The following is a 13,823-nucleotide window of genomic DNA, read 5'->3' on the forward strand; positions in this document are numbered from 1 at the left end:
CTTTTAAAGGGCCTATACTCTCCTTCTTTAATCTCTTGCTATTAATGTATTTAAAGAATTTTTTGGGATTCGCTTTGCTTTCCTTTGCTACTAGTTTTTCAGTTTCTACTTTAGCCGCTCTTATTTCCTTTTTGCTAATTTTGTTACATTCCTTATAGTGCATCATGGTTGCTACAGTTAGCTATTAGGACAATGCAGTCAACCTTGAATTTCAGGGCACGGATAAAAATATTATCCAATTAATTAGTTTAATAAATGCTTTTAAATCAAAATTGCAGTTTTTAAAGTCACAGCTTGCAACCTTTCCTAATTTTGAGAAAGCGATAGAAGAGAATCCTGAAAGCAACAGCACACATGATACATTCTGTGCTGAGATCCAACATTTTTGGGAAGAATTAGAGAGGCGATTTCACTAGCTTGAGCCTATCCTAGCCTTCATGTCATTTCCATTTGTTGATGTTGACATTGCAGAAATTTCTGGTAATACTTCCTCTATGTCACGATCCGGGTATCTGGACGCCATTTCTTACCCATCAGATGCCTCCTAAGGCTGGCTCAGCGCTCCAGGACCGGATCCCATCTGTTATCCTGATGTGTACATTCCTGTATCCTCTCCTGTCACTCTGGGACGCTGTCACAGTAAACGCCATATTACACCTGGCATGGCGTCTCCCGCGGCCTCCGCCGCCGTCCCTGAACTTCTGCATGCAGAGTGTCTGAGTGGCGATTACGTCAGCCGCGGCCTCCGCTGTGTCCGCGTGGTTGGATGTGCATCTGTCAGCCTGGCGCCTCCTGTCTCCGGTGGCCGGCGCCGCCATTACTGTTTTCATTACCACATGGATTACAAACCAAACTTCCCTCCAAGTGTCTGCATGGGCGCAGCCATCTTGGATTCTGTCAGCTGATCATTTCCACCAATCTGTTCTCAGTATTGATAATCTGCATAATTGCCTAGCCAATCCCTTCCTTGCTGCAGGTATAAATACACTGTGCCTGAGCAAGGAAGGCGTCAGTGCTTTGGTTGTCAAACCTAGTTCCTGTTTGTCTCTCTCCTGTGATTGTCTTCCAGGTTCCAGCTCCTGTCTCAAGACTTCCACCATAGAGACCCGCACCAGCATTCCACCTGCGGTGTAGCCTGACTCTCCAATCCATTGTGGATTCATCTGTTTCCAGCTACAACATTACCTGCTTCCAGCTCAGCTTCCAGCAGAGTACAGCTTCCCTTAAAGGGCCGGTGTCCTTTCTACACTTTACCACTCTCCACCGGTATTATTATTTCTCCGCTCTCAAGTTCTACATTTCAGTTCATATTTCATCGCTCCCAAGTTCATTTATTATTTAACTGGTTCCAGCCAGTATCCACTCCGTGCTAACAACAGTCTGGTTCCAGCCAGTATCCACAGCAGCTGTTTTATCTTCAGCAACCCAGCTTTTCCTGGAACACCAGCTGGCACAATCCTGGGTTATCTCCATTGCTACAGTCGGGCCTGGTAAGGACTTTCCATCTAGAAGATCATAAGAACTATCTCACACTACCAGTGCCCTGTGGCTCCTGCCATCCTGTAGTACCCAGGAACTGTATTTATTCTTTGCTGACTTTTACGTTTTCTTTTACTGCTGCTGTGTTGCGGAGTTGTCATAATAAACATCATTGACTTTTATCCAAGTTGTCGTGGTCACGCCTTCGGGCAGTTATTATTCATGTTACTTACATGTCCAGGGGTCTGATACAACCTCCCAGGTTCCGGTACATCTCAGCCCCTACAACTGAGGCTGCCTCCCGTCAGCTCAGGCCCTCAGTTGTGACAGTAAGCACTGACCTAATGAATCCAGCCGGAGACCAGGATCAAGCGGCCAGGCCGATGCAAGAACTGGCAGCCCGACTAGAACATCAGGAGGCTGCACAGGGCCACATCATCCGCTGTCTCCAGGATCTCTCTATTCGGCTGGATGGGATTCAGACAACTCTCCGTGGATCAGGCGCGTCTGGTGCGTCAACCACAGTGACTCCAGCTATAACCCCACCCACCTTACCCATTTCTGCTCCACGTCTTCATCCTCCAACGCCAGCAAAATTTGACGGATCTCCAAGATTCTGCAGGGGATTTCTCAACCAGTGTGAGATTCAGTTTGAGCTACAACCTGGCAATTTTCCCAGTGACCGTACAAAAATTGCCTACATTATTTCTCTTCTCAGTGGCTCAGCCCTTGATTGGGCATCACCGTTATGGGAGAGGTCCGACACCCTGCTATCTTCCTACACTGCCTTCGTGTCAACATTCAGGCACATCTTCGACGAGCCAGGCCGGGTAACCTCAGCTTCATCCGAGATTCTCCGTTTACGCCAGGGGTCACGTACTGTAGGACAATATCTGATACAGTTCCAGATCCTGGCATCCGAACTGGCATGGAACGACGAGGCCCTGTATGCTGCATTCTGGCATGGCTTATCTGAGCGTATTAAAGATGAGTTAGCTACCAGAGACTTACCTTCTAAGTTAGATGAGCTAATCTCACTCTGCACGAAAGTTGATTTACGTTTCAGAGAGAGAGCAACTGAGCGTGGAAGATCATCTGCTCCAAAATCTTCTGCTCCTCCTCCTCGTCAACTGTCACCATCTAAAGATGAGCCCATGCAACTTGGCCGTTCCCGTTTAACTCCTGCTGAGCGCCGAAGACGTCTCTCCGAGTTTCTCTGTCTCTATTGTGCAGCTCCGTCTCACACCATTAATGCCTGTCCCAAACGTCCGGGAAACTCCAAATCCTAGCTCGCCAAGGAGAGGGCCGGCTAGGAGTAATGATCTCCTCTCCATCTCCTCAAGATTGTAATCTCCCAGTCTCGCTTCAAGTTGCTCAACGTTATCGGAACGTCATTGCCCTCCTTGATTCCGGAGCAGCTGGGAACTTTATTACCGAAGCCTATGTTAAACGGTGGTCCCTACCCACCGAGAGACTTCCTTCGTCCATTTCTTTAACTGCCGTGGATGGCAGCAAAATTTTTGATGCAGTTATTTCTTTAAGGACTCTACCAGTTCGTCTGAGAGTGGGAGTTCTTCATTCCGAACTTATTTCTTTTTTAGTGATTCCAAGAGCCACACATCCTGTGGTCCTGGGCCTTCCATGGCTCCGTCTTCACAATCCTACAATTGATTGGACGACTACGCAAATCCTGGCATGGGGTTCCTCCTGTGCTGAGACATGTTTGTTTAAAGTATTGCCTGTCTGTTCTTCCTCCCCCAGGTCGTCTGATGTTCCACCTCCTCCATATCAAGATTTCACGGATGTGTTCAGTAAAGCTTCTGCTGATATCCTTCCTCCTCATAGAGAATGGGACTGTCCGATTGATCTCGTTCCAGGGAAGGTTCCACCTCGAGGCCGAACTTATCCGTTGTCTCTGCCTGAGACGCATTCTATGGAGGAATATATTAAAGAGAACCTAGCAAAGGGGTTCATTCGACCTTCTTCTTCTCCAGCCGGCGCAGGCTTCGTTTTTGTAAAAAAGAAAGATGGTGGTCTGCGGCCGTGCATCGACTACAGAGGTTTGAACGACATTACCATCAAGAACCGTTATCCTTTACCCCTGATTACTGAGCTCTTTGACAGAGTTAGCGGAGCTACCATCTTTACAAAGCTGGACTTGCGAGGTGCATACAATCTCATCCGGATCCGTGAGGGTGACGAGTGGAAGACCGCCTTTAACACCCGTGACGGACATTATGAGTACCTCGTCATGCCCTTCGGATTGAGCAATGCTCCAGCTGTCTTCCAGCATTTTGTCAATGAGATCTTCAGAGACATTCTATACCGTCATGTCGTGGTCTATCTAGACGATATCCTCATTTTTGCCAACGATTTAGAGGAACATCGTTTTTGGGTTAAAGAGGTTCTGTCCCGTCTCCGTGTCAATCATCTCTATTGCAAATTAGAAAAATGCGTCTTTGAAGTCAAGTCCATTCCGTTTCTAGGGTACATTGTGTCCGGTTCCGGACTAGAGATGGATCCTGAGAAACTACAAGCAATCCAAAATTGGCCGGTACCCTTAACCCTCAAAGGGGTCCAGAGGTTCTTAGGGTTCGCCAACTATTACCGAAAGTTTATACGAGACTTTTCCACCATTGTGGCGCCTATTACTGCTTTCACTAAGAAGGGTGCTAACCCGTCCAAGTGGTCTGAAGAAGCCATGCAAGCATTTCATCTTTTAAAACAAAGGTTCATCTCTGCGCCTGTTCTGAAACAGCCTGACATCGACTCTCCTTTCATCTTAGAGGTGGATGCCTCCTCCGTTGGAGTAGGAGCGGTGTTATCTCAGAGGGCTAAAGATGGCCATTTACACCCTTGCAGTTTCTTCTCCCGGAAGTTCTCCCCAGCTGAGCGCAACTATGCCATTGGCGACCAGGAGTTGCTAGCCATCAAGCTCGCTCTAGAAGAGTGGAGGTATCTGTTGGAGGGAGCTTCTCATTCAATCACCATACTTACAGACCACAAGAACCTTTTATACCTGAAGGGCGCACAATGTCTCAACCCTCGTCAGGCCAGATGGGCACTTTTCTTTTCCAGGTTCGACTTTAAACTCCAGTTCTGTCCGGGCTCTCAGAATCGCAAGGCCGATGCCCTTTCCCGCTCATGGGAGCAAGAAAATGAGTCAGAGTCTTCAGACAAGCATCCTATTATAAATCCGTTGGCATTCTCCACGGTAGGGATGGACTCTACGCCCCCATCAGGGAAAAGTTTTGTGAAGCCGATGCTAAGGAAGAAGCTTATGCATTGGGCCCATGCTTCCCGTTTTGCCGGACATACAGGTATCCAAAAAACCCTGGAGTTTATCTCTAGGTCCTATTGGTGGCCAACTCTGAAAAAGGACGTCTTGGAGTTTATTGCATCTTGCCCAAAGTGTGCCCAACATAAAGTATCCCGCCAGTCGCCTGCGGGGCAACTGGTTCCACTATCCGTTCCCCGTCGACCATGGACCCACTTGTCGATGGATTTCATTACAGACTTACCCATGTGCAACAAGTTCAATACCATCTGGGTGGTAGTTGACCGGTTCACCAAGATGGCACACTTCATTCCTCTCACCGGTCTTCCGTCAGCTTCCAAGTTGGCTCAAGTATTCATACAAGAGATCTTCCGACTCCACGGTCTTCCTGAAGAAATTATCTCAGATCGAGGAGTTCAATTCACAGCCAAATTCTGGCGAAGTTTATGTCAAGTCCTCCAAGTCAAGCTAAAGTTTTCCACGGCTTACCATCCTCAGACCAATGGTCAAACCGAGAGGGTGAATCAGGACTTGGAGGCCTTCCTCCGCATCTATGTGTCCTCCTCTCAAGATGACTGGGTTCAATTACTTCCCTGGGCCGAGTTCTGTCATAACAACCAGTATCATTCTTCATCTGCTTCAACACCATTCTTCACTAACTTTGGATTCCACCCTAAAGTCCCTGAGTTCCAACCGCTTCCAGCAACTTCTGTTCCCGCAGTGGATATCACCTTGCATCAGTTTGCCAATAACTGGAAGAGCGTACGATCAGCTCTGCTCAAGGCATCGTTCAGGTACAAGAAGTTTGCGGATAAGAAGCGTCGAGCAGTTCCTGCTCTCAAGGTGGGTGATCGGGTATGGTTATCCACGAAGAATTTGAGGTTAAGAGTTCCCAGTATGAAGTTTGCACCTCGCTATATCGGTCCTTTCAAGATTGAACAAGTCATCAATCCTGTTGCTTACAGACTCCAGTTGCCTCCCTTCTTAAAAATACCCAGGACATTCCATGTTTCCCTGTTGAAACCGCTGATCTTGAATCGGTTTCATTCCTCACTTCCTCCAACTCCGAAAGTCCAAACTCAACGAGGCGTTGAGTATGAAGTGGCCAAGATCCTGGACTCACGTCACCGTTACGGTCAACTACAATATCTTATTGACTGGAAGGGTTATGGTCCTGAGGAACGTTCATGGACCAATGCTTCTGATGTCCATGCTCCTGCCTTGGTCCGGAGATTCCATTCCAAGTTTCCTCAAAAGCCAAAGAAGTGTCCTGGGGCCACTCCTAAAGGGGGGGGTGCTGTCACGATCCGGGTATCTGGACGCCATTTCTTACCCATCAGATGCCTCCTAAGGCTGGCTCAGCGCTCCAGGACCGGATCCCATCTGTTATCCTGATGTGTACATTCCTGTATCCTCTCCTGTCACTCTGGGACGCTGTCACAGTAAACGCCATATTACACCTGGCATGGCGTCTCCCGCGGCCTCCGCCGCCGTCCCTGAACTTCTGCATGCAGAGTGTCTGAGTGGCGATTACGTCAGCCGCGGCCTCCGCTGTGTCCGCGTGGTTGGATGTGCATCTGTCAGCCTGGCGCCTCCTGTCTCCGGTGGCCGGCGCCGCCATTACTGTTTTCATTACCACATGGATTACAAACCAAACTTCCCTCCAAGTGTCTGCATGGGCGCAGCCATCTTGGATTCTGTCAGCTGATCATTTCCACCAATCTGTTCTCAGTATTGATAATCTGCATAATTGCCTAGCCAATCCCTTCCTTGCTGCAGGTATAAATACACTGTGCCTGAGCAAGGAAGGCGTCAGTGCTTTGGTTGTCAAACCTAGTTCCTGTTTGTCTCTCTCCTGTGATTGTCTTCCAGGTTCCAGCTCCTGTCTCAAGACTTCCACCATAGAGACCCGCACCAGCATTCCACCTGCGGTGTAGCCTGACTCTCCAATCCATTGTGGATTCATCTGTTTCCAGCTACAACATTACCTGCTTCCAGCTCAGCTTCCAGCAGAGTACAGCTTCCCTTAAAGGGCCGGTGTCCTTTCTACACTTTACCACTCTCCACCGGTATTATTATTTCTCCGCTCTCAAGTTCTACATTTCAGTTCATATTTCATCGCTCCCAAGTTCATTTATTATTTAACTGGTTCCAGCCAGTATCCACTCCGTGCTAACAACAGTCTGGTTCCAGCCAGTATCCACAGCAGCTGTTTTATCTTCAGCAACCCAGCTTTTCCTGGAACACCAGCTGGCACAATCCTGGGTTATCTCCATTGCTACAGTCGGGCCTGGTAAGGACTTTCCATCTAGAAGATCATAAGAACTATCTCACACTACCAGTGCCCTGTGGCTCCTGCCATCCTGTAGTACCCAGGAACTGTATTTATTCTTTGCTGACTTTTACGTTTTCTTTTACTGCTGCTGTGTTGCGGAGTTGTCATAATAAACATCATTGACTTTTATCCAAGTTGTCGTGGTCACGCCTTCGGGCAGTTATTATTCATGTTACTTACATGTCCAGGGGTCTGATACAACCTCCCAGGTTCCGGTACATCTCAGCCCCTACAACTGAGGCTGCCTCCCGTCAGCTCAGGCCCTCAGTTGTGACACTCTATGTTCAATATGAATACATCAAATGTAGAGGAAGAAATATTAACGCTGCAATCTGATAATCCCTCTGAAAGCAATAGATTCTGATATTACTAAGTTAAGAACTGTACCTTAGCTTGAGATCATTAGCTCTTTATTTGACAGCATTTTTTGGGTCAACCTACCTTTGTGAATCTGCTTTTTCATAAATAAAGATAATTAAATTAAGATACAGAAGCTGTATGACCAATGAACACTTAAAATACTGCCTTCATATGTGCCTAACTAAAGGGCCCTACACATTAAGCGATCCGCCTCCGAGCTTCCCAACGGCGGATACAGCCGACGGGCGACTTGGCGGCGGGGGGGATTGGGCAGTGACGGGGGGAGTGAAGTTTCTTCACTCCCCCCGCCACGCGGCTCCATAGAAGTGTAGGCAAATATGGACGAGATCGTCCATATTGGCCTGCATGCACAACCGACGGGGCACCAGCGATGAACGAGCACGGGGCCACGCATCGTTCATCGCTGGTGCCTCCACACTCAAAGATATGAACGGTATCTCACTCATTAATGAACAAGATCGTTCATATCTTTGAGTCTTATCTGCCAGTGTGTAGGGCCTATAACTTGGAACCGTCTTTTAGCAAGTTAACATAAGATATGTAGCCTAATGCTTTGTCAACTTCACACTGCCAATAACTTTACGTGAAAAACACCCTTTAATTAGGCTAACATTAATGTTTAGTTCATTTCATGTGTTCATTGCCTCATAGTTCTCTAAAAATGATTGCATTATGACGACGATTTTGTACTATGGAAGATCATACTTGCCTACCTGACCCTCTCAATGAGGGAGAAAATGCTCTGTTCCTGGACTTTCCTGGTAATGTATGATTGCCACCACCTGTGGTGAGCTAGTTAATTGATAAGAAAGGTGTTTCACCACAGGTGATGGCAATCATACATTACCAGGAAAGTCCAGGAACAGAGCATTTTCTCCATCATGGAGAGGGTCAGGTAGGCAAGTATGTGGTAGATCACAAAAGATTTTAGAAATTTAGAGTAGATCCCCAAGTCCAAAAATCTGTCCACCCCTGCAATAGGGCATTTCACCCTTTGGAAAATCAACGCTTAAGCGATATATTCGCATATTTTGCCTGCCAGATTTAAAACGGCAATACTATTTAATGCAAAACAACACTGATTTTGCATTTACTATTAAATCTCTTTTCAATATGGCAGTCAAAATCTGAAAAATTGTGGGTTTTAAAAATCCATTGCTTAGTAAATAAACCCCTTAGCCAGAGTACTACTGGATCATTTAATTGTATCAGAAATGGCGAGAAATAAGGTTTTCATTGAAAGCACACCGCTGGCAATTATTTACTATAAGCATACCTCCCAACATGACCCTCTCCAGGAGGGACATTATGCTCTGCTTCTGGGCTTCCCTCTTAATGTATGATTGCCGGCACCTGTTTCGAACAGGTGAATGGAAAAGAAAGGTGTTTCACTACAGGTGCTGGCAATCATAAATTAAGAGGGAAGCCCAGAAGCAGAGCATAATGTCCCTCCTGGAGAGGGTCATGTTGGGAGGTATGTATAAGCACTACTCACCACTGAGCAACTTCTGAGCAGTGGCTGGGTATATTTTCCATTCAGTCTTAGGACCACTGATGCATTTCTTTTTATATTTTGGATTATTTCAGGGAATTTAAGGGCCAAAACAAACAACTTTGGCAATAAGAGGAAATAAGGAGGGGATCACTCCTTATTCTGTCACCGTAGGGCAGGGCTGGCCAAACCAGTCCTCGAGATCTACCAACAGTACACATTTTCCAGACCACCTAGCTGGTGCACAGGTGTAGTCATTACTAATTAAGATGTGCTGCATTCATTCCTAACTGACAATTCTACAGATCTCCAGGAGGCCTGGAAAACATGAACTGTTGGTAGATCTCGTGGACCGGTTTGGCCAGCCCTGCCCTAGGGCATAGGTCTGCAAACTTGGTCCTCTTTACCCCACACAGTGCATGTTTTGCAGGTCTCCTCACAGAATCAGAAAGTGAAATAATTAACTCCACCTGCAGACCTTTTAAAATGTGTCAGTGAGTAATTAATACACCTGTGCACCTGCTGGGTTACCTGCAAAACATGCACTGTGCGGTGTAATGAGGACCGAGTTTGCAGACCTATGCCCTAGGTTTCTTCCTTTGTTGCGTTACCACATATTCTTTCAGAGATAACCTCTCTACATATTTGCATGTATTCTTATTGCTTGCTTTTAATCCAAAGCAATCAGTGGTGGAATTTTGTCCCCAGCTACAGAGGCAAAGTATCATATGCCTTCCCCAGTTTCTCACAGCGCTGGTGACAATGTCTCCTTTTCCTCTACTGATCACTCCCACCCCATTTCACTTACTGGCGCATATGTGTACCTTGCTCAGAAACTGCAGGAGGGGCAGGGACACACAGACGCACAATCGGTGTAGCTGAAGACTGTATAAATGCCCTAAGCCCCTTGGTTTTCTGTGTTTCCTTTCCCTTGTCTCCCACCTTAACACCTAGCACCTGGAGACATAGGGGGTCATTCCGACCTTTTCGAACGCTGCTATTTTTCGCAGTGCAGTGATCAGGTCACTACTGCGCATGCGTATGCACCGCAATGTGCAGGCACGTCGTACGGGTACAAAGTGGATCGTTGCTGAGCAATGGATTTAACGAAGAATCCATTCGCACAGCCGATCGCAAGGAGATTGACAGAATGAAGGCGTTTATGGGTATCAACTGACCGTTTTCTGGGAGTGTTTGGGAAAACGCAGGCGTGTCCAAGCGTTTGCAGGGCAGGTGTCTGACATCAATTCTGGGACCAGACAGGCTGAAGTGATCGCAAGGGCTGAGTAAGTTCAGACCTACTCAGAAACTGCACTAAATGTTTTTGCAGAGCTCGGCTGCACAGGCATTTGCACACTTGCAAAGCAAAAATAAACTCCCCTATAGGCGGCGGCGACTATCTGATCGCAGCGCTGCAAAAAGTAGCTAGCGAGCGATCAACTCGGAATGACCCCCAAAAGCTTCTGTTGCTTACAGGACTGCAAGCAATATTTTACTACTTTTTTATTATATGAGCACCTATACAAACATATACAGTGCTATGAAACAGTTTAGGTACCTTTTGGTAAGGTTGCATATTTCACTAAAACTATGAGAGAAAGGAAGTTACCACATCCTTACAGGGTACAACCTTAAACACAGCTATTGTACAGATTTCACTGCTTCCAAAGGATTCCTATAATCAGTGGCGGATCCAGGTGTTGGTCTGCAGCGTAGTTCAAAATGCAAACAGGGGAGCCACGCCAACTGCCAGTGAGTCCCGGCCAGCAATTGAGGTGGCAATTGGTGTTGCTCCCCTACTTCAATTTTGGACTGTGCTGCAGCCCCACCCCTGGAGCAGCCACTGCTTATAATCAACTAGCATTATTCTGGTTTTGCTTTAGGAATATTTCCCACTCTTTACAGGCCTTCATACATGCACTCTGTGGGGGTCATACCGACCCATTCGCACGCAACGGTTCTTCGCTTCGGTGCGAACAGGGCGGAACTGCGCATGCGGTCATTGCCCGACGACGTGGGTCGCTAGGCAACGACGCGCACAGCGAAAAAAGAAGACGCAGCGCCGATCGCAAGAAGATTGACAGCGTCCCAATGCAGGCGTGTCCAGGCAAACTATTTTTTTAGGTTTAATTACTGCTGACTAGGAAGTATCACTTTTAATGGTTTATTTTCACTATCTGTTAAATTCTGCAAGTAAATAGTGACTGCTCATTAATACAAGTGTCAACTTCAGTGTGTACCCCCCCCCCGCAGAGGTTTTGCTCACTTCTTTTCACTAAGAGATTCAGTGAAACATTCAAACTGTCTGCAATCATTTTATACGTTTATTAATCCAAACAACGCTGTCTGCTTAATTACCTTTTCCTCTGTAACAGTCACATTCATCCCAGAGAGAAGAAAAGTCTTCAAAGCCAATAAGTCTGTAGCTGTGTGTTCCTTTACATACCCAAATTCCATCACTTCAGACCAAGATAATCCATCAGTTTTGTAGAAACCTTTAATTTATACAATTCTGAAATCAATGTGCATATTAAACATTGCATTTACTGCTAATCAAGAACTCTAGCTATAGCATTTCTGTATGGATATATATCAGTTCTACTAAGAGTTGTAGATGTCTAATATGAGTGGGAAATAAATCAAAGTGTGTGCGCATGATATGCCCTGCAAAGCACATATCCAGATGTGTATGTTGCAGATTAGCTGAAAGAGACAGATTGATGGCAAAATATTACTATTATCACACCTTCCAACGTTTTAAAATCTTGATGCGAGACTACCGCGCGCGTGACCAAAAAGGGGCCTGGCCTATATCAACCGGGCGTGGACTCACGGCTATCTCGAGCCATGCCCCATTTTCCGTCACTGAGGGGGGCCTGCCCAGCGCTCTATGAGCTGCTGGCATGCCCCCATTCTCTCTGTCTCTATTGAATAGTTGCATGCGCACAGCGTCTATTCACCGCTGCTCTGCTTAGCGGAGTGACAGGAGTGATAGGAGCCTCCCAAATGTTTCCCCACACCACCACCACCACTAGGGGACACTGCGGCCCGCGGGTGGGACAGCGGAACAGTTGGGAGGTATACATTATTATTATCACACTCAGGACATAGTGGGCACGGTGATGCAAAGTGTGAAAAACGACCTGTGACCATACTCCTTGGGGATGTGGTCTAAACTACTAAGGGGACCCTTACCCCATTCTCTCTCATAGAAAAAATAGGATTTTAATACCTACTGGTAAATTATTTTCTCTTAGTCCGTAGAGGATGCTGGGGATGCTTCAAGAACCATGGGGTATAGACTGGATCCGCAGGAGAGATGGGCACTTTAAGACTTTAAAAAGGGGTGTGAACTGGCTCCTCCCTCTATGCCCCTCCTCCAGACTTCAGTTATAGGAACTGTGCCAAGGGAGACGGACATTTAGAGGAAAAGGATTTATTTAATATATGTTTTTAAAACTAAGGTGAGATACATACCACGAAAAAAAATATATCTGAAAAAATATATATCAGTGGGCGCTAGTGTACTGGCTATGAGACAATAATTCTACAATACTTATCACTGACTGCAGCTTCACAATTTGAGGCGCTGAACCTCAAAAAAAACGTAAAAAGTAAAAAACAGAGAAGCGCAGTCATAGAAAGTATTAATACAATTTATTAAAACCAATTCATTTAAAAAAGATGTATATTCAGCATAATTATAAATCAACCAAATATCCTGATATTTTAAGAAGTGACTAATGTTATAGTCTCTATGATAGAAACAATTGTAGCTTATATTTATATTTGCAACAAATAAATGACACCCTGGGACATTCCTTTAAACATTGTATCCAGCTTTGTTTTATATTGTAAGGCTCTTGGATTTGAGAGCTACTCAATGAAGCAGTCACTACGTCTGGGTTATTTTAACATGTGGACTTAATTGAACGTTTAAAAGTTTTATAGTCCATCCATATCAAGGATATAATAAAAAGTTCAGCATTGAAATCACCACTGCAGTAACTTTATGTATGTATGGACTTTGCACCCTTTTTAAAGCTCCCAGATCATCCAGTATTTAAGAGGCTTTGCTAGGGTCACGTTTAAAGCACAGTTCAAAGCACTAAACAATGTGTGACAGTGTAACACTGTGAAGCAGTCTCCAAAAGCACAGTGCTTACCCCAGCCTCTATTGATGTACAGGTGAGCAATGATTCTTTGGTAATCGCGGGCGCCGGCTGCCCGCTCGGTTAGCTGTAATGACGGAGAAGCTGTCCGGAGCTGTGTGGGTGACGGATGACGGGACTCACGTTGTGCAGTGGTCAGAAAGGCATGAGCCTGAGCCGTAGTCCACTCGTTCCCGTAAATGCAGTGGAAGCCGCCAATTGGATCCTGATGGGTGTCAGTAGTCACTCTCTAATGAATATCAGTAACACTAAGCGGGGTACTTGACGCGTTTCTCAGCCTCAGGTCCGGGGCTGTTTCTGAGGAAACAGCCCCGGACCTGAGGCTGAGAAACGCGTCAAGTACCCCGCTTAGTGTTACTGATACTCATTAGAGAGTGATGAGCGTCAAGTACCCCGCTCATGCCTTTCTGACCACTGCACAACGTGAGTCCCGTCATCCGTCACCCACACAGCTCCGGACAGCTTCTCCGTCATTACAGCTAACCGAGCAGGCAGCCGGCGCCCGCGATTACCAGAGAATCACTGATCACCTGTACATCAATAGAGGCTGGGGATCTGTGCTTTTGGAGACTGCTTCACAGTGTTACACTGTCACATATTGTTTAGTGCTTTGAACTGTGCTTTAAATGTGGCCCTAGCAAAGCCTCTTAAATACTGGATGACCTGGGAGCTTTAAAAAGGGTGCAA

At 46.4% G+C, this 13,823-nt stretch overlaps 1 protein-coding gene across 2 annotated transcripts in view; it reads right to left on the reverse strand.

Annotated features, from left to right (window-relative positions):
* The window catches only part of LRRC43 (leucine rich repeat containing 43), a 191,426-nt gene that overhangs the window by 103,442 nt on the left and 74,161 nt on the right, over positions 1 to 13,823 (reverse strand). For both annotated transcript variants that reach the window (XM_063964469.1, XM_063964468.1), the window contains exon 8: positions 11,323 to 11,459. In XM_063964469.1, the coding sequence (XP_063820539.1) occupies positions 11,323 to 11,459 (137 nt within the window). The remainder of the gene's footprint in view (positions 1 to 11,322; positions 11,460 to 13,823) is intronic.

Source organism: Pseudophryne corroboree, chromosome 1 (assembly GCF_028390025.1).
Source record: "Pseudophryne corroboree isolate aPseCor3 chromosome 1, aPseCor3.hap2, whole genome shotgun sequence".
NCBI classification, from domain to species: domain Eukaryota; kingdom Metazoa; phylum Chordata; class Amphibia; order Anura; family Myobatrachidae; genus Pseudophryne; species Pseudophryne corroboree.